The sequence below is a fragment of the Polyodon spathula genome, chromosome 2, assembly GCF_017654505.1.
Source record: "Polyodon spathula isolate WHYD16114869_AA chromosome 2, ASM1765450v1, whole genome shotgun sequence".
Taxonomy (NCBI): Eukaryota; Metazoa; Chordata; class Actinopteri; order Acipenseriformes; family Polyodontidae; genus Polyodon; species Polyodon spathula.
Window position 1 is genome coordinate 24849491 of NC_054535.1, and position 22686 is coordinate 24872176.

The 22686-nt window shown below is 37.6% G+C and overlaps 1 protein-coding gene across 1 annotated transcript in view; it reads left to right on the forward strand.

Annotated features, from left to right (window-relative positions):
* The first annotated feature begins 10264 nt into the window (after window positions 1-10264).
* The window catches only part of LOC121294573 (V-type proton ATPase subunit B-like), a 39086-nt gene continuing 26664 nt past the window's right edge, over window positions 10265-22686 (forward strand). The window contains exon 1 of the mRNA XM_041218374.1: window positions 10265-10454. Coding sequence (XP_041074308.1) covers window positions 10304-10454 — 151 coding nt within the window. The 5' untranslated portion in view covers window positions 10265-10303. The remainder of the gene's footprint in view (window positions 10455-22686) is intronic.

The following is a 22686-nucleotide window of genomic DNA, read 5'->3' on the forward strand; positions in this document are numbered from 1 at the left end:
TATAATCGCCAGAAAGTCAGAAAAAAGTATTTCCCAGTCAGGTCTTGGAGCACCAAAAAACTTTTACTTTTATAATGCTTTCCCCATCGTTCTACACATTGTTAGGTACCTAAAAGATAGTCTTCTGCCAGTGTGAACTAACAATAAATGGATCAAATAACTAGCTAGACCCTAATCTGTTAAACCACTCATATTTTACTTATACTTATTTATCTTTCTGTCCTCTGTTGATGTAAAATCAATTTAGTTCAATAAGACCTGACTTCTAAGGACTGTCCAATAACATAGCAGTTCAGTGACTTCTGTTCAACCCTTGTGTCCAGTGAACTTGAACTTTACCATTGACTGATACTTGTGTAGATTGCAAATAATGAGAAAAACATTGTTTAGTACTTCTAAAATTAATAAGCTTCTTTCTATTTTAATTAATACCCAATGACTTCAAGAAATGTTCAAGGGAATTCTTGAATATACTCTATATCTGCACACCCCCACTTGTTACTGTAGGAGTCATTATGATTCAATTTAAATTGTGGTGTGTTCATTTAGAAGATACTACAGTAACAAGGATTTGCAGTGGATTTGTAATTTGAGGGTATTGGATACTTTATCAATGCCCAGCTACCCCTACTTGTAACCCCATTGAATTAGATAGAAGAAACACCTGCTGGGCTCTTAGCAGGCCACAGCATTAGAAGCAATGTCATGGCAATGGTTTACCTCTGGATAACGGTTGATACCATTGTAATACCACTGGTGTGTCAAGATATGATTTCCACTGTGAGTCAGTTCTACCAGTAGACCACACTGTAGCCTTCTGGTTTGCTGCATTGACTATCATTTGATAAGACACCTCTAATTCATTTTTACTCTGGTCCCCATGGAAATCACTCTATAAACAAACTTTGAAATTACACCCCACCACCCTATCCACAGCAGCCTACCTTGGGGAATAGTCACAAAACCCATCAGAGACCATCTACAAGCTTCTTCTTATATTACTGAACACAAGCAAAACCCCATGAGGGGGTCACAGTGATGGGATGTGCACAACACTGAATATTATAGCTGATATGTATTATCCTTTTTAAGATTGTATTTATTTAAAAAAAATTATTACTATTATTATTATTATTATTATTATTATTATTATTATTATTATTATTATGCATTGTGCCACCAAATATTGTAAGTGCATTTTTTTGGATTGAGATTTCATCTTGACACAGCGTGGTCACAATTGCCAGATCTGAGAGGGTATTTACTTGCTGACTGTGCCCCTTTTTAACCCCTGACTGCTAACAGCAGCTAGAAGCCAACCCCCCCCCCCCCCCCCAATCACTTGCTTCCTGGATTAACGTGTGAGCATTTACTTTCTAAAGAGCACTGAAGAATTGATGAGGACCAATCACTGGGTTTGAGAAGGTGGAAGAGGCACAGGGAATGTTCTGAGAGCCACCTTGTCTAAAGCATTTGAGAAACAGGGAGCCATGATATAGAGTGCAGTGAGTACAGAGGAGTGGGCAATTCAGAACTGCTATATGAAGGAACACATCCTTACATGTAAATATAATTTATTAAGCATCGATAATCAGGATTGCTGCTTAAATAGAATACAACTCCGGGTGACGGTTCTTCTCAATGCTATTTATGTAGTTTAATTGAGACATCACTTCATTTAATTGGAATACAGAATTTTCAAATGATGAACAGAGATTGCTTTTCTTAGCAAGACCAGCTGCGTAGTGCAGTGCAGTCAGTGGGGAGTACGTGATTATGCTGTGATTTGCACAGGAGCTGTCCGTGATTGATCAGGCTGCTGTTGTAAAGAAAGTTGGCATGTCAGCATCACAGGTGCTATTTAATTTTGTTTAGGAATAAAATTAATTTGTATTTAAAATTTAAAATTTAATCATAATTTGATGTGATATCATTCTTTTTCTTTTCATGACAAATCAAAAAAGTATGACTAAGGTCGTCTCAGCTGCCTCTCGCTTAACTGGGACAGCTAGTATTCTGGATATTTTCGTTCTCCCGTGGTGTCCCGATAAAGCGGCTCTGACTGTACTTTGAAGTTCACAGCATTACAATAATATTTTTTGTCATACTTATTTATGTCATTAGGCCCTATTGACAAATTTTTGTCAAGGACAGTTAAGGACTGTTCTCAAGATATTCTAACCCCCTCTAAAACAGTTAAACTCGCCCTAAAACAATATTCATTTTCATTTTAAAATAGCAAAACTTGCAAAACTGAATTATAATTTAAATAGTACATTCTTTTTAATTTAATTTACTGCCACAGATCTCTGGGTCTTTAGGCACGCAAGAAAAATACCTGATGCACTTTTTATGTGAGAGGCAGGGAAATATCTCTAGTTATACCAGGGTGGTTGAAAGGAACACAAAACCACTTTGTGGCTTGGAACTTGGTTTCAGGAGATTAGGTTTCAGGCCACTGCATTGCACACCAGGAGAGACTTGTGGTTTGATACAGCAAAGTTACCTGAAACTCCTGGTCTCCTGGAACCAGGTTTCAAGGAGCTGTTCTAGAAAAAGAAGTAGAGACCAGTTTACAGCATCAACCTGGTTAAAGAACATTTTTGCTTCTCTTTCCCTGCTTACTCCTTGCTTCAAACACAATGTCTAGGACACAGAACAAAACAAATCACACAGCTCCATTGAACACAGCAGCTTGACCAATCCCAGTGCTCAATCATCTTGTCTGTATCACTGTACAGTGTAGTCCTATCTTGTTGCACAGCCCTACTACCTCAGGTTTGTCTGTGCATAGTAAATACTCAAGCCAGGGTTCAACAGAAATACTTAGCTGACATTGGCCTGTGTTTTCCACCATGGGCAACTTGCCCATTACATAGGGAAGAATCTGGTCTATTATTGCATTGGATTGTCTGCTTATTCTGGTCTCAGCTGTAAACCTTAGGATCCCAGTTGTTTTCAACAATATGTATGACCCAAACACAACAGCCTTTGTTTTATAAACAACAAGGAGACTACAACTGCTGCTGCTGCTGCTGCATATCATGTGGAGTTGTAATTGTTTTCAGAATTAAATGGTCAGATGTTTTTATCATAGTGCTGCAGTTGTAGTTCTTCCATTTTGAGTTACCGGTACATCATTGTCACATCATTTTAATATTGCAATTCTAAAATTATGATCATAATGGAAATATGATGACATCATGAACATTGGGTAGTGTTATATTTTTCTGTTGAGTTATATCCAAAAATGTTTTTTGATTAAGTTTTACACTCTGCACATCAAAGTAATTTGTATAAAACCCCATTCCTTGCTCGACCTTAACGTTTAACTTTTTAACAGCTGCAACAGTTCTGATTGTAAAGCCTCCACAGTGCGGTTTGACAGAGCTGTACCAGTATGGAAATGAAAAGTTTGATTTCAGGGCAATGTTTTTCACTAATCACTTTTATTTCCTAAAACAGAAACTGCTGTGGGGTAGGTGCTGAGAACCCGCTTATATTTCCCCTTGGGGGCTGGAGCCCCGGAGCACCCACAGAGCTGGCGTCTATACTAACTAAATCTGTCTTTTACCTATGGATACAGACTGCAGTGTTATGAGGGGGAGCACAGTAGTTCCAGGATGTTGGTTAATTGTATCTGCTGAAATTCCTATCCACACTCCTAAAATAATACAAACCATCAAATGTGTCAAAGTCTCCCCAGCTCCATGAACTTGAAGGATCTCTTCTGCTTATTAATTGGCACCAACTCCACATTAAAGTACAGTCAAACCTGCTTAATGTCACTCGGTTAATACCACACCCCTCTTATTAGCATCAAATTGAAATGTCCCGGACATAATACAGTGGGAGTCCATGGAAACAAGCTCCTGATAATATCACTTTGGTTAATGTCACACTGCACTTAATATCAAGAAAATCTAAGTCATATGACATTTACAGCCCACTTAATATCACTTCAAAAGGCCTGCATTAACTGGACTGCATTTTGACATATTTTGGCCTACACTATACTCAACAGCCCTGTGGTCACACAATCACCCAGCTTGACTCGTGAAGATTAAAACGAAAAAGTCTCGGCAATGAAAATATTTTTCACTCCTTTCTCAAGTAGAGAAAAAAAAAACTTCAGCTTTTTCATAAATTTTATTCACACCAGCCAACTACCTGAAAGGTTCTAAAAAGGAGAATGCAATTTTGAGTGCCTATCATCACAACTCTCCAGTGGCTTCTACTACTAAAAAAATGCATGCAGGAAAATATGACAACTTAGAAGAGAATTTAAATTTGGTTGCTAGGTTATATGAATTACGTAAATAGATAGGTCTTTGCCCAGCCTCAGTATAATGTGTCAAAGGTCCTGCAGGTTGTACATAAGAACATAAGAATAAAAGAAAGCTTGCAAACAAGAGGAAGCCATTCAGCCCATTTTGCTTGTTCGGTTGTTAGCAGCTCATTGATCCCAAAATCTCATTAAGCAGCTTCTTGAAGGATCCAAGGGTGTCACCTTCAACAACATTACTGGGGAGTTGGTTCCAGACTCTCACAATTCTCTGTGTAAAAAAGTGCCTCCTATTTTCTGTTCTGAATGCCCCTTTATCTAATCTCCATTTGTAACTCCTGGTCTTTGTTTCTTTTTTGAACCTTTCTGTATTTATTTTTTAGTCCTAATGAATCCTTAACCTTTTAGAGCAGGGGTGGCCAACTCTGGTCCTGGAGATAAACAATCTTGCAGGTTTCCTGAGTATCTTTAAATTATCAATGGCTAAAGAGCTGTGTTTCCTTTTTAGTGTTGACCAATTAAGAAAATAATTGGTTGAATAAAGTAATTGAGAATTCAGGTGAAACAAAAAGCAGAAGACCCTGTGGCTCTCCAGGACCAGGGTTGAACACCTTTGTTTTAGAGGATCTGTTTGTCCTTCATTGAAACATCACGAAACTCATATTGCGCCACTTGATGTGATATCTTTCAAAATATTATTTCTTTTGGATGAGCTGCATTAAACACGGCCTGACAGTGTGGATGGTGGTGAGCATTGCTTACATAACCCAATTTGAGTATCAATTATATGCATGTCTTCTCAATATGATTCTCCAAGACTAGAGTCCCGACCTGCAGTAGGGACTCTAGTCTAAACTTTCTTATAGTGTCCCCTGTCAGTGAGAATGTCAGATTTGAAAAGATTATATCTATATACAGGGTCCCACTGATGTGTGTATATATATATATATATATATATATATATATATATATATATATATATATATATATATATATATAATAGTGACCATGCAACAGACCCATAAACTATAAAATATATATCCTGGTATCAATCACGTTGAAACATATGTATGTGGCTAATATCGTTTTTATCAGACTCCTACCTATGTCATCAGTGCCTACACCACTCAGTTTATGTCAACAACAGCTGCCATATTTATCACTAACAACAAGCACTATATTTTACATTCTGCAGGAAAAACAAAATCATTTCACCAGCTACCTGAAAAAGACCTGGACGTTCACCCGTTGAATTTCTTCTCTCAGTAAAAACATAAATAAATAGATAAATAAATAAATCTGGACAGGCTAGAAATGCACTTGAACTGAAATGTGTTCTAATAAGGCATTACAACTGGAAAGCTTTATGTTATGAATAAAGTGTTAAGGATGCCCATGTTACTTGATCTCATAACATTGTGTTGCTATAGGCAATTATTAATAATAGTGGTCCAATATTGTTTGTAACACCTTTTATAACACATTTATAAATTAACTAATGGCTTTTTATAAAGGTTTCTAAAACTAACTTTTCTCCGGCATAAAGACATAGGCAACACTTTAGGTATCTTTTACATATCTCTAATCATATTATATAATTGTTAATAACATAATTAATAACATTTTTATAGATTGTTTATAATCACTTATAAAGGCTACCTAAGCTAAAGTGTTACCAAGCCATAAACACGCCCTGTCAAATTGTTTGTCTAATTGTTTTACTCAGCCTTTGTTTAGTACCTCTGAATATGAGTGTTTCATTGGTATAACCAATTCAAATTAATTGGAAGTACATGTAACTGACCATCTGTTAAGAGGTACAATGCTGATTGCTTATCTGGCTGTACCTAATACATTGCTGGTGAATTAAAATGCTGCCGTGTAGATTGTTGGTAACAACGTTAGTTTATGTCTTGGGGTGGTTCCTTGCTACTTGTAGGACTTTCAAGTCATACTTAAAAGTTCCTTTCAGAAAAGAAAAAAATCTGTCATACTTTGCAGTGAGTTTTGAGCAGGTTATTGTTTTTGGGGGCCTGTTATGAAAATATTCACTGGGTACTGTATCTGTGTTTATGCTATGGCACTGGGTAATGTTTTGTGCATAACACTATAGGAAACTATAAATATGGTTGCCACAGCCACGACTGGGCAGACCATGGTGGAAGATACAACAGAGACATGTCATGTGACATGCGGTAGGTTGACTCGGGTCTGTGTACACAGCTATCCAATGAAAGCAGTTCCGGAGAAAATGGGGGGAGGTACTGGTGTAGAACATCGGGACTCAATATGCTGTGTTCCTTGGTAATCCTTTGAGGACTATAATAAAGCGTGCTAGATTACAGTAGTTGTCATGTTGTACATTGCAATTGTCTTGTTGGTGAAGTCCGATATGTCAGATGTCTTGCAGGGCTTTTATTAATTAAATACTCTTATTTTGCACAAACCCTTTACTGCAGATAGCAGGTGCAGTCATTCTTTGATGTTAAATGAACAGGCATTCAAAGTCATAGTCTGAGAAAGTATTGCAGCTTGTGGCTATGCACCAGCAATTGTCATTCCCATTGATGTTTTCCGTGCTGTGTTTTTATGACATGGGGTTTGGTGTCAAATGAACCTACTTCACTGGTGTCACTTTAAAAAGGTTTTCTTTCCTGATTGTTGAATGATTCCTGATTGCATGCAATGGGTGCAGAACAGTGTAGTGTGGGCATTGAGAACGAGTTCTGGGGATCTAGGCAAACAAATGAAGGTCTTGAAGTGATTCATGGATGTGTTTATATGAGGGAGAGCGAGTCACATTCTCAAAGTTTTTTTTATGAATGAATTCAAGTATAAAGTCTGCACGTACCTCTCAACTAGACAGTTTACACTTCTGTTGAATGGTAAGACATTTGTCTTTGAACATTGAGGTTTGCAGTTCATTTCCAGGCCTTGCCTTTCTATTCACGTGATGGCTTCATGCCCAGCCCATTCACAGAGAACAGTTTAAATACTCCAGATTTGTGTATCCCAAGGTAGAATCCCGATACAGGTTTCTAGTGAAAGCAAAAAATGTGTTGGAAAGTTGGCTGTAAATTTAAAAACTACCATTTGTTGACTGGTTTGAATATTTGAAAGCACTAAGCATGGCCCTATAATCAGTGGTGGTAGTCAAGCTGCAACGCACCGGAACGCCATTCCGGTATTATTTTCTATATCAGTCGAGCCTGACCTCACATAATAGGCAATTCAAGTAACATAACTCACACCTCTCACACAACTGTCTGATTCAGTCTGTAGTCCTCTTGATGCAATGAAAAGCACATTAGGAACTTTTGTTATGAACTACTTCTTTAAGAAGGCTGAAAATGGTGACAAAGACAACAGCAACAGACTGCATAGACTATGACTGTGGACACAAGCACAAATACAAACAAAGCCACTGACACACAGACACACAGACACATAAGTAAATCATTCAGAAAAGATAGAGAAAGACACCTTGTGAAAATATTTGAGGAACTTAGATACATACATTACCAATTATATGTGTTACTAGAAGTAAAGTATACCAATAAAATGTGAATTTGCATAATAATTATTGTTTAAGAAAATCTAGATTTTAGTGGCGTTCTGCTACCTTCAAATTTAGGACACCATGCCTATAATCAGCAACGCACGATCCCTTACTAAATCCATCATTTCTCTCAACAGTAATTTCAACAATGAACTGATCAGACAGCAGCAACCTTTCTTAAAACTACACAGAATGCCTTTGTAGCATTATTTGTTTTATTTTCAGATGAATACGCCGTTTATTATTTACTTAGTTAATAATTAATTTCAAACATGTTTGTTAATATGATAACTGGAAAGAGATAATGTAATTAAAAAAAAGAAAAAGAAATAGTAAAAAAAAAAGGTCAAAATATTAATCAGGATATTTAAATTTCCTCTCTTGTGCAAACATGACTGGTATGTTTATTGTTATGAATAAAGTGGATTTCTTGTTATAATTAATAAAGAGCTATGGAAATATTGAATGTGGCGTTTGTGTATGATTTTAATTAATTTCACAATTAAACTATGCTTGGAGTTCATTTAAGTTTAATGTGGCAGAGTATTCAGTTGTAAATAAATATTGGTTCCCTCAGTGAATATTTGTACCGCCTTTGGGAACAAATATTTGTTCCTACCAGCGAACATTTGCTCCCCTCTACATGCATGTTTGATAATTACGGTATTTTAATGTAAATTATGCATTTTTAATGTTAGTAAATGTGAGCAATGCTTGCATGCTGTCCTGTATTATTGCAGGTGAGACTGGACCTGTCAGAGGGGACTGGATGATACAAGGTTAGGGTTAGGGTTAGGGTTAGGGTTAGAGTTAGGGTTGGGGAAAGAGGTTTTAAAGGTAAGGTTTTAGTTGAAAATGTATGTACATAGACTTACATGTAAGGAAATATTACTTTGTTACATTAACATGAGATACAAATATTCATAAGGGTAACCAATATTGCTAAATATTGGTTCTTAGGGGGAACGAATATTTGTTCCTAGAAAAGATCTCTTCTCTCGAATGTGAGTTCTGAACCAGGGAAATCTTAGTATTACACAGCAGTGTGTGTCAGTGTGCTGTCGGTTCATCTCCAGAACACCAGCTGGACTGACCGATTCTGACAGGTGTGTTGTCTATTCCTAAACAGAACAACTAAACTTTTAATTATTAAAGGCAATGAGTTTGCCTACAGTAACATTAGGTAGATCAATATAAGTGCTAATCTGGGTCTGAAAAAAACAATCCATTAATTGCAACAATTAATTAACTAGTAATAAGCTTAAACACCATTGTGAAACCTTCAGTTAAACTATGGAGCAGTCTGTTACTTGTTTGGTTTCATTACGCGTAAGGCCCTGTGTAAATCATGGTCTCACTTATGGGAAATTGTGAAATTAACCCAATACCACGATTTTTTCAATATTCTTAAGAAATAAAAATAAATAATTTTAGAATTATTATTTGTGTTTCAAAGACACATGAACGAAACTGTACAGGTCTGATCTGTGCCTGTGTGTCCTGTTCACCATGCACATAGTGCTGTGCAGTGATTATGTCATGTGACTCTATACAATCTAGGCAGGAAATTAAAATACTACACACTATAAACAAGAAAATGTGTCTGCAGCAGATTGTGTAAAGCAGTATCCAGCAGGAGTTTTATACACTTGTGCACAACATTACTATAGATCACTAATGAAGATCATCTGTTGACAGGCTTTTAGACTCAGGTCTTCACCGAAAGAGAAAGGCGGAAATCCAGAGGAAAAACAAAAAACGATGACTTCCATGTTCCGAAGACCACTGAAAACCGCAAAGCACGAAACACAGACACCTCTGATGCTGATTTTGATTTTGTCAGTGCATTTATTTCTTTATTTGATGTTTTTTAAAAAAATATATAATCTGTATACATAATTTACAAAATAGTTCTTTGCACATTCCACAAAATCTGATACTTTACCCGTGACACTGCCGGGAATTCTTTCTTTTTTATAAATCTGCAGTTCTCACAGGGTCTTAATTAAGCGTTCAAACTACATTTGCATTATGGCTGAGAAGACCTTGGTATTGAAGTATCCCCATTTTACGTAGAAAATGTAATTCTAGAAGTTTGGAACTAGTTAATAGAAGTTCCCTCTATGGACATAGACAACAAAAATTCTCTCTCTCTCTCACTCTCACTCTCTCTCTCTCTCTCTCTCTCTCTCTCTCTCTCTCACTCTCACTCTCACTCTCACTCTCACTCTCTCTCTCTCTCTCCACACACACACACACACACAGACACAGACTGACTGGAGTTTACAGTTTAAACAGTAGCTAGTACGGAATGAGGCTGTTGACTATAAACAGTGCCTGAGGCAGGGAGGGAGGGAGGGAGGGAAGTAAATGAAGCCCCGAGCTGCCGAGCCAGACTAGGATGGATCACTCAGGAACTCCCAGTACAGGCTCCGGGAGGTTATAAGAGACCAGCTCCCATGCTTGCCCCAAGATCATTCTCTCTGTCTGGGGAAAGCATGGCGACCAAGGTGGACATCAGGGTGACTGAAGTGCAGCAGGCCAGAGTGGCAGCAGCAAGGGAGCACACCCTAGCTGTGACCAGAGACTACATCAGCCAGCCCCGACTCAGTGAGTACACATGCACTTAACCCTGCTCTGCCCTGGGCCCAGCACACTGGGCATTGAGTTACCATTAGGGGACTCATTGATTGATTGGTTTATTGAATTAACATGTGGTTTATGAGATAAATCAAATCTGAGTTAAATAAAATAAACACTTATGGTTTGTTCACAGACCCCAATTATAGTAGGAATAATCTTGGACTGCCCGACATTATAAGTTAATACGATGTGTGTAGGATGTCTCTTATTCTTATAAGAGATAACATCTTGTACATGGGATGACATCTAGTCACAGGAAAAGATGGGCTGGGATTTTGACAAATCCTTAAAAGTGATTGGTTGATTTCACATACCTTTTTGATAATACCTGAGGTCAGGTAGTCCAAGATAAGAACTAACCATCGGTCTGTGGAAAAAGGCGTTAATACAAAAATTATTCATTTAGCACTAATCGTATACTGCCTTACTCAAAGTAATGTTAGGGAATCCAAGATTAGTGTTAATCAGGGTCTGTGAAACCGACCATATGAATACATTTGATAAATGTGCAACATTTCTGTATAGATTACACTGTGTAACAAAAAAAAAAAAAAAATTGTTCCTGGGTAGTAAGTGTTATTTCCTAATTGCTTATGCCTCAAAATTATAGAACATGGCTATTATTCCCCACAAACTTTGCTTTTGTGACCAGGACAATGATATTTCAAAATATCACTATTTCCAATGGGAAAATGGGCAAATGTGTGTCTTTTCGTTTATATAAAGTCAGAAAAAAACAACATATGAATCCAAATTAACATGTATTTATACTAAAGTAATACAAAGATGACTACAAAAGATTTAAAAGTGAGTATTTTTTCGAGATTTACAATTATACTGAAAATACATTAGTTGTAATGTGTCATTCATTTTTTTTTTTTTAAAGAAAAGTGATTCTTTTCACTCTGCATTATCTGTCCAGGTAATAATAAAACTATTCACCTTGTCTGACATTCAAGGACTAGTGACACAGTAACATTAACTTATAAGCTCTATCACAGTGTGAATATTCGAGATAGTGTCACAGGGGGGGGGGGGGGGGGGGGCTTCTTTTGTTTTGGGTTATTTTTCCATTGTCACCAATTAACTTTTCCATATATATATATATATAATATATATTATATATAGGATATATATATAGAGAGAGAGAGAGAGAGAGAGAGAGAGAGAGAGAGAGAGAGAGAGAGAGAGAGAGAGAGAGAGAATAATAGATGGGCTTCAGTGAATTACTGCTAAATAAATTCTATCTAGGGTTCATGTGATGTCATAAACTAGGAAATTTTAGTTTGAGTCGTTTACAAACTGTCACAGAAACCTGAGATGGAATTATTTTCTTTAAACTCACTAAAGCATATATATTATTTTTTATAATACATGGATATTAGTATCTGTAATAAAAAAAAGGCAATAAATGTGTGTTAAGGTTCAAATTGCAAGTGAATTTAATGAATAATAATAATAATAATAATAATAATAATAATAATAATAATAATAATAATAATAATAATAATAATAATTAAGTTAATATTAAAAAAAAATTCAGGAACAGTAAATTCAACTATGTAGATAATGACTGCAAACAAATAACAGATTTTTAAGGAAAACGTGTTTCAGTGGGGTATGTTTTTGTTTATTTATTTTTTTAGTCACTGTCAGAGTCGAAGATTTGTGTCGCTCGCTTGGTTGATGGTCCCATTGGTGGAAGATGATTGTAAATCTACACAGAGACAGATTTGTTAAAAGTACCTAAAATCACGAATTGCGGGTGTTGTCGAGTGATAGAAAACAAGACAGGAGTCAAGCATTTGTCAAAGGTTAAGAATAATCTTCTTCACTGCTGTGCTAGTATGTGGTTATATATTACAATTTTATTGGAAAAGGCCATATGAGGAGTAATTTGCTTGTTTGCAACGGCGTCCAACAGTAAATTACAATCGCACAAAAACACACAATTCACATTTTAAACTCTACACGTCATACAAAGGGCTTCTTCAGATAGTGGAACAACACATGTTTAAATTGACGATGGGAAGTCTCTTATCTAAGTCCCTTCGGCAATGCATTCCAATCTGAAACTGCAGCAAAGAAAAATATTTTCATTTGTATTTTAAAATATTTGGTTGCACAAACATTTCATAAACTGTAATCCCAAGTAAACCCTCAGAATAGATTACTCAAATAAATAGGCAGTTTAGTTTGTAAAACACCCCTTTAAAAAGAATCTTATTCCAATGAAAGTTCCTTCTATTATCAGGTGACAATAAGTTTAACCTGGGATACAAGGTACAGTGATGTTCTAAAGGAGTACACTGAAGAACTAATCTACAACTCCTGTTGAACATTGTATCAATCTTCTTCAGTGACTCCTTACTAGCAGTCATATAAATCACATCATGATAGTCCAAAATAGGAAACAAAGTTGCTTTTAAACCTTGATTCCATCTTCATACAATAATGAAAACAATTCTACTTCTTTGGGATATACACAAGAGTTCTGTCTTTAACATGCCTCTTTTTAAATTCATAATGCGGTTTCATCTCACAATCAAAGTTTATAGTACACACCAATTACTGTTATGTGCAAACAAAACCACAAAGAAGTGTAGCAATATTGATGTTGTTGCTGGACAAAGTCAAAATCATGAATGCATGGGTAGGAAAGTTCAATTCTTGATCAAAGGCGCCCGGGGCTGATGTGTTTAGTAAACAGTGCTGGAGGAGTCCAACGAGAGCAGGAGCAAAGAGGAAGGAGCTAACCCCCCCCCCCCCGTGTGTGTGCAATGGACCTAGCGAAGCACACACCAGATTCGACTGGAGTAAAAAGGGAAAGCTCAACCCTTTCTGAGTGATGGGTCTGCTGTTGTTAGAGGGCTGAAAGGACTTGAATGGTGACAAGAAGCTGGCCATCGTTTTTACCGAAAGAGCCGTATCAATGGCCATAGACTTCCTAAGAAGCCAGATTCAACAAATCAAAAAACAGCAATGGAGAAGAAAATGTTTTAGTGGACGTCGCAGACAGCGTCAGTACTGCTGAGTTCATTAAACAGGTTCCATGTTTAAACTCTTCCACAACACTTTTGCATTTTGATTTGCCTGCTACCAGAAAATAACGAATGTCTAGCCTTCACTTCAGAAAGCCATATTGTGGAGCTCCACAAGCCATATAAGGCTCAAGAACCATGTTTTGGACAGCCTGCCTAAGAATTCCAGTAGAATGTTATACAGGGACGGTGCCAACACCTGGAAAACCCCGGCAAGTGCCCGGGGCCCTAACGCCTTAGAACAGCCCGACACACATACAGAAATAAAATTGCAATTATGAGTAAATGTATTATTTCTGTGCCAGCTATCCTACTCAAGCAGCCTTTAGGGCTTGAAATGTTTAGTATGTGTATTTATTAACTGTAGTGCCGTGAAACCTTTCCGATCTCCCCTTTTTCTTCTCTCTTCCTACTTGCATCCTGTCTCCTTAGTCACGCCTCTTCTCACTCCCTATTGGCTTCCGTCCTCTGCAGTTCTTTGTGAAGCCAAAAACTATTGGCTGATCTCGACATACAGTTCTACAAATGTGCCAATTAAATGCATTCTATAATTGGAACATTTCCGTCATACTTTCCAACAATCAAGACTTTCATTTGACAAGCGTTTTGTTGTGTTCCTGATAATATCGTTTATATTATCATATGCCTAAACGCTTATTATAATTATATGCTTTTACACCATCAAAATTTAAACCTGCCAAACCTCTGAAACCTCCAAATAAAAAGAAACATAAATCTGGATGTAAAAAATGGATGGAAACGACTACAAAAAAAGAAAATCTAAAAAAACTGCACTCAAGCTTATAACTGTTATCTCTGGTCGCAGATGTCACAAGAGCGATTGAGTGCTTTAGCTGTCCTCTCAGTTGAGTTACAGCAGCAGAATCAGTCAATACTGATAACATACTTCAAGACGTTAATTCAAGACATAAAGTCTTTTGTTAATTTGGCTGATAACTGTCAATTCATCCCAGCTGAATTCACTACTGTAAATACACGGTCGTGTAAATTAAAAATATATTATTTCTGTAATAACATGTGGGTTCTATTTTCTGTTGATTGTGTACTAAGTAGGCTACAATAAAAAAATAAATAAATAAATAAACAGAAAATGAGCTAAAATAATTTTGTTTTAGTTAAAAATTATATTTTAGTATTTTCACACTGTACAGGAGTACACTGGAGGCCCATTGCCCGGGGCCCACAAAGCCTTGCCCTGTGCATGGCTCATGCTTTTCTAGTTCTGTATATAACTTTAAAAACAGCCAAAGATTCATAATGAATCCAGGTAGGTTTTTTAAAGTAGCTTTCACAAATCCTACTAAAGAAAAAGCAGGAGATTATTTATAGTTATTGCAGGGGTCACTGCCTCAATTGCACAAATAAGATAACACATGGTGCTTTCCTGCAGTACAATAGGGAATGACCGCATGTAAACTTCTTATATAACTCAGGGTACTGGAATGGAGGCAGTAGCCCAGCCTAAACGGTAAAACTAACTGTACCCCTATAATCACCACATCATGGCAAACCTGGGCACGTCAGTATAGTCCTACGCACTAAGATCTGCTTCACACTCCACTGCCCTGCACCAGCCTGAGGGGTGAGTGGGGGGTCCCACAAACTGATCGGGGCTCCCGAAACTTGTGATCCCACGCTTTTGTGTTTGCAGGCCACTCAGTCGGGATGCTATTCCTTAGTTGTTAATAATGATCCGAATGTTTGATTTTTTCTTTTTACTAAAAATTACTCAATTTTTTTAAAGGCAAATTAACTCCTTCAGTAAATTAGATTGTTTATTATGCATTTTCCCAGCCCAACACTAGGGAACACAGGCATGCAAAGGCATGAAAGAAGCACTTAAAAGCACTGAATGTGTTCACCAGCAATTAATATGTTGGCTGTTAGTGGACTTGTCTGACTTTTACATGTTTAAGAATTGCTCACATGGATGACACATTCACTATACCAGAAGAATGCTTTTGAGCGCATTGACTCGAGGTTCTCCTGCAATTAACTTTTTTTTCACCATTAATTATCTTGGTTTTCGCTTGAGCTAGCCTCCACTCTCCCCTGACCCTCTGCTCCCAGCCGCTGACCACATTACCATGCAGGTGTGGATGGGAACCCAGCAATGCAGGACATAATTAGGGGCTGAGAGTGTGCCTCCCTGCAGAGCTATTGACAAAGCACCGGGCAGCCTGCATTGCATTGGGGGTGGGGGTGTTGCAGCTGAAGTCTAAAGTTAGGGTTGACACTGAAACACAGCTGGGCTGTCTGCATGAGGGGGAAGGCACTCTGTGACCTCTGCAAAGTTTTGGGCATACCAGAACACTCCTCTGCAAATAAAGACAGAGCTTTGTAATTAACTACAATCACACTTCTGAGATATGAGCTTTTAAAGTTACATATCAAGTATAATACTTAGCACTGCAAATCACTCTACCAGCATAGGAAAGAGTCACTGAAACGATTTCATTAATTATCCTAGGGCAGTCTTTCGCTAAAGAGTTTAACCTGAGTTAAAGCTTCCCGGGCCCTGCAGAGAAACCTCTAATTATTTGGATTTGATTATACCCCGATCCCCACCACATCTTACCCCAGCCAAGCTCTGTTCTCTCCCCATGCTGCAGTAGCCAGAGCCCCACATCCACGCCCCCATTCGGTTGTCAAGGCCTGATTAGACCTGACAAAGTCCTGGTGTGGTCAGACTCTTTGTGAGCGTGTTCGAGTTGTTAGTGTCTGTTGCGGGTGAGATAGCCAGTCCAGCTGGGCACCCTGACTGTGACAGGAACAGACAGGAACTGTGAATTCAGGAGGGGACTGAGAGAGGAAGGGAGCTTTCTTTCTTTCTTTCTTTTGTTCAGCCCACCCAGATAGCTTCTTCTTCCAGGCAATTTCTTCTTCCTTTTTTTTGTTAATTTCCTTTTCTGAGCTAAAACCATTAATTGCCTTAATTGGGAGGCTTATCCCTTCACACATTCAGGACTACTTTAACACTTAGACACGTCCCATCCACCCACCACACTCCACCCAACCCAATTTCCCTCCAAAGTGTAATTATAGGCCTTCAGTAGCTTGCCAGCCAATCAGGCTGTGTTCCACTCATGTTGCGTGATATCATGTTAAACTGAGTCACTGAATTGAGATAATTTATAACAGAAAGTATAATGCGTACAAGAATATCACCCAAATGTATCAGCAATTACATGCCATTAGCACAATGTGGTAATTATATTTACAGCTCAACTGTGGTGGAGTGGCCTTGACATCACTTTGAGAGAGGTTTATTAAATTCAGCTCTGAAAGGTGGATGTGTTGTTTCATAAACCTGACTCCATTGTGGTGCCACCTCCATTTACCAGCTGCAGCTTTTCAGAGTAGTACAATACCTTCACAAATTTATAATATATATATACACACACACACACACACACACACACACACACACACACACACACACACACACATAGTGCCTATAGGAAGTATTCACCCCCCTTGGATGTTTTCAGTTTGTTGTGTACATAGTGCCTATAGGAAGTATTCACCCCCCTTGGATGTTTTCAGTTTGTTGTGTTACAATCTGAAATCTTGATGCATTTAAATGGGATTTTTTTCCCTTTGATTTACACAACCTACTCAACACTTTCAATGTGTGAAAAAATGTGTGTGTGTGTGGGGCGGGAATAAACAAATGAATTAAAAATAAAAACCTGAAAAGTCTTCATTAGGTACGTATTCATCCCCTTTGCTATGACACTCCTAACTAAGCTCAGGTGCAACCCATTGCCTTCATAATTCACTCAATAAGCTAAACGGAGTCCATCTGTGTGCAATAAAAGTGGTTCACATGATTTCAGATTAAATACACCTGTATCTGTAAGGTCCCACAGTTGGGTAGTGCATTCAAAGCAAAGATACTACCATAAAGACCAAGGAGCTTTCAAAACAACTCCGGGATAAAGTTGTAGAAAGTCACAGATCAGGGGAGGGGTATAAAAAGGTTTCAAAGGCATTGAATATCCCTTGGAGCACAGTCAAGTCGATCATTAAGAAGTGGAAGGTATACGGAACCACCCAGAATCTGCTTAGAGCAGGCTGTCCTCCCAAACTGAACAGCCACCAAGAGGACAACTCTATACACATATAGCGTTCCATGGCTGAGATGGGAGAAACTGTCCAGGTGTCAACAATAGCTGAGGTACTCCACATATCTGGCCTGTATGGAAGAGTGGCAAGAAGGAAGCCATTTCTGAAAAAAGCCCATGTAAAATCCTGCTTGGAACTTTCAAAAAGGCATGTGGGATACTCTGAAAAGATGTAGCAAAAGATCCTGTGGTCTGATGAAACAAAAATCAAACTATTTGGCCTAAATGCAAAGCGTTATGTCTGGCGCAAACCCAACACAGCACATCACCCAGGTAACACCATCTCTACTGTGAAGCGTGGTGGTGGCAGCATCATGCTATGGGAATGCTTTTCAACGGCAGGATCCGGGAAGCCTGTCAGGGTAGAGGGCAAAATGGATGGAACTAAATACAGGCAAATCCTTGAGGAAAAGCTGCTTCAGTCTAAAAAAGATCTAAGACTAGGACGGAGATTCACCTTTCAGCAAGACAATGACCCCAAGCACTCAGCCAAAGTGACACTTGAGTGGCTTAAAAACAAGAAAGTGAATGTCCTAAAGTGGCCCAGTCAAAGCCCGGACTTGAATTCGATTGAGAATCTGTGGCAAGACTTGAAGATTGCTGTTCACCAATGATCCCCATCCAACTTGACAGAGTTTAAGCAATTTTGCCAAGAAGAATGGACAAATATTGCACGATCCAGATGTGCAAACCTGGTAGAGACTTACCCCAAAAGACTCACAGCTGTAATTGCTGCCAAAGGTGGTTCTACCAAGTATTGACTCAGGGGGGTGAATACTTATATAACTAAGACATTTCAGTTTTGTTTTTTTCATTAACTGTTGTTTTATAATAAAAATTATCCTGTCTCTTCATAGTGTTGAGTAGGTTGTATAAATCAAAGGCAAAAAAATTCCATTTAAATTTATCAATGTGGTTATCAAATTTATCAAAATTCAGGTTGTAACACAACAAACTGTAAAAACTTCCAGGGTGGTGAATACTTATTATATACACTACCGGTCAAAAGTTTTAGAACACCCCCATTTTTCCAGTTTTTATTGAAATTTAAGCAGTTCAAGTCCAGTGAATAATCTGAAATGGTATAAAGGTAAGCGGTAAACTGCCAGAGGTTAAAAAAGTTTAGGTTACCAAAAACTGACAAATAATGTACATTTCAGAGTTATACAAAAAGGCCTTTTTCAGGGAACAAGTAATGGGTTAACAATTTACAGCTGTTCTGCAGCAATGGAAGTAAATTAAGCCTTGAAAGTTGATGCTAACAATTCCTACAGGTGTCCCAACTTTTGTTGATTACTTACAAACCCTCTGTCTGTATAAAAGCAGTGTTGGAACAGACTGTGTTACTACACCCTCTTAAGCATTATTTGGACAGTATTGTACTGCAGAAAGTAGTATATTGCTGTCATAATGGCGAGAAAAAGGTAATTAACAAAGGAAGACAGACAGACCATTATAACCCTTAAAAGTGTAGGTCTTTCCTTTAGATAAATTGCAAAGAAAGCCAAGGTGTCCGTGAGTACAGTTTCCTACACCATCAAAAGGCACTTGGAAACTGAAGGAAACTCTGACAAGAAGAGATCTGGCAGACCCAAAGCCACAACAGAATCAGAAGACACGTTTCTGAGAGTCAACAGCTTGCGTGATAGGCGGCTCACAGGACAACAGCTTCAAGCACAGCTTAACACTGGTCGAAGTAAGCAAGTCTCAGTTTCAAATGTGAAGAGAAGACTTTGAGCTGCAGGTTTGACAGGTCGAGTGGCAGTTAGAAAGCCATTGCTAAGGTGGCAAAATAAGAAAAAGAGGCTTGCCTGGGCCATGAAGCACCTCCAGTGGACTGCTGAAGACTGGAAGAAGGTCTTATGGACCGATGAATCAAAATTTGAAATCTTCGGTTCATCACGCAGGGTTTTTTTATGCTGTTTAATAAGTGAAAGGATGGTTCCTTGGTGTGTGACACCAACTGTCCAACATGGAGGAGGAAGCATGATGGTCTGGGGCTCTTTTGCTGGATCCAGAGTCGGTGACTTATACAGAGAGAGTGGCACCCTGAACCAAAACGGCTACTACAGCATTTTGCAGCGCCATGCAATACCCTCTGGTGTACACCTAGTTGGTCAGTGGTTCATCCTACAACAAGATAATGACCCAAAACATACCTCCAGGCTATGTGAGAACTACCTTAGAAGAAAAGAACAAGACGGTAGGCTTCAAATCATGGAATGGCCAGCACACTCCAGACTTAAACCCCATCGAGCTGGTTTGGGATGAACTGGACAGAAGGGTGAAAGCAAAGCAACCTACAAGTGCAAATAACCAACTAACTGCCTTTTCAATACTGTGTAAAACTATAAATAAACAACGAATTGCCTTTTTAATACTGTGTAAAACTATAAATAAACAACTAATTTCCTTTTTAATACTGTGTAAAACTATAAATAAACAACTAATTTCCTTTTTAATACTGTGTAAAACTATAAATAAACAACTAACTGCCTTTTTAAGGCTCCTACTTTTTTTCATAAAAAAATTAAGATTCTAGTGTGTTTTCAATTGATTTAAATGTAGGCAGATTTAAACGCCTCCATTAAAAGAAGGGGTCTCTAACGTAGTATGTGAGTCTCTTTAGGGTGCTCTTGTCTTTAATAGTAAGTACAGTTAAAGGTTTGAACCTATTTTGTTATTTAAACATTGGCAGTATAAAGATATGTCACAGTTTTGATTGACTGAATAGACCACTGTCTTTCACAATTTTACTTTTCCATTAATTCACTAATTAATTTTATTATTATTATTATTATTATTATTATTATAATAATAATAATAATAATAATAATAATAATAATAATAATAATAATAATAATAATAATAATAATAATGTTTTATAGAATTAAGGTTTTCCAGGAATCTGAGAAATTGCTCCTCACATTTCTTTATACAGCATGACATTTCACATTCAATCATCACAACAATTGTTAAAGCTTTGCTATTGAGAATACACACATGTCAAGCTCTGATTTCATGCATTGCCATACGCCATCTCCAATGCAGCGGAGCTGTAAAAAAAAAAAAAAATTAATTAACCTTTGATTCAGTGTAGTCTTTTGAGCTAGCTGGGAACTATGGGTTCCAGGTTTGTATATGAGTTGCATTGTCAAGATAAATCAGTGCTAATGATACACAGTTATTGAGTTATGCATACCAATTATATTTTCTTCTAGGAAGTTCAAGAAAGTCACAGTTAAATTTGTACAGCACATTCACTATTGTGCAAGGTGTCAAGGTTTTTAAGCAAGATCGCATTTAATAGACTCCACCCCAATAACCCCAACCCCACGTTTAATAGTAAAGTTGTGCTATTGTTCACAGTTATATTATTATTATTATTATTATTATTATTATTATTATTATTATTATTATTATTATTATTATTCCTGTTCAATCAGTCCCATATAAGATTTATTTTTATTATTCTTTGAAAAATATATAAAAGAAATAAGTAGTTGACAATTGCAGCAATTTCTGTCATCCTGGCAGCTTCATTCTATTGTTTTAAAAAATGAAAAAATAAGCCTTGAATTATTGCAATGCATCAGGCAGCTCTTAATCTTTTTTTTTTTATTTGTTTAACCTGGTCAAGCTCTTACTTCAGCTTACAAGCACAAAGCTCGAGAACTTTGTATGAACACTCAAGGGCATGCTCTAATTGCAGACCAAACTCTCAGAGCTTGATCGTATTCCAGACTGAACTCTCCCAAGGGCTTGCTCAAATTGCGGACCAAACACTCAAGGGCTTGCTCGAATTCCAGATGAACACTCATGGGCTTGCTTGAATTCCAGCCTGAACACTCAAGGGCTTGCTCAAATTGCTCCAGTTCCTAGCAGATGATTGATCTAAAAACTTGGGCAACTTACAGGATCCCAAACCTACATCATATGGGAATCAATGCAAAGTCCTTATGAATAAGGCCCTGTGAAAATCGAGGGCATTTTCTTTAGAATTCACAGCAGTGTCACGGGTAAAGTATCGTATTTCGAGGAATGTGCATGGAAGTATGTTATACATCACGTGTACAGATTTTTTTTTTAAACTGCAAATATACAGATAAATGCACTGACATCAAAATTAACATCAATGGTATTCAAGCACTTTACACTAGCTTGTGAAACGGTGTTGTAATTAACAGCCTGTAGGTAAAGTGTATCTGCAAGGACAGCTTTCAGTTCTAGTACGTCAGATGCATGTTCACCATTTAGGTCTTGCAAAACAAATACAACGTGTAACCCATACTGATCTTGTCCATCAGACGTCTCGTCGACCACTGTCTAGCACCCAGACTGTTTTATCAGTTCCATAATCTACTGCTTTTGATGCTCAGCAACTTTAGGTTAGTATTCACACCTCAGCTGGGCTGATGAAGGAATCGCTCTACTATTTGTTGCACTCTGTCTGAAGATTTTCCGTAACTTTTGGTTGACAAGTTTTTTTTATTTGGAGGATATTTACGCAAACAAACGACTCTGTCAGGTTAAAATTTAATAAGTGGACTTTTGGAATAAGGAAGTCACACTCTTTCTGTGAATACTTGCTGTCAACAGACGAGCTTCGGTAGTGACCTACAGTAACTTTGCAGGACGTACAGAAGAGCTTACCTCTATCGCTGCTCTGCTGGATACTACACTAGGTGATCTGCTGCAGACACATTTTTAGCCTTTTTAGAGCATCAATTTTCTTGTTTACAGTGTGAAGTATTTTAATTTCCTGCTTAAATTGCATATGGTCACAATCACTGCACAGCACTGAGTATGTCACATATCAGAGCTGTACAGTTTCGTTAATGTGTTTTTTTTTTTTTTTTTTTTGGTGTATGAAATACAAATAACTATGAAATCATTTTAATTTCTTTAGAATATTGTAAACATAGCAGTATTGGGTTAATTTCATGATTTCCACGCAGGCCATGAAGTCGTGATTTTCACAGGGCCCTTAGGAACACTATAAAACATATG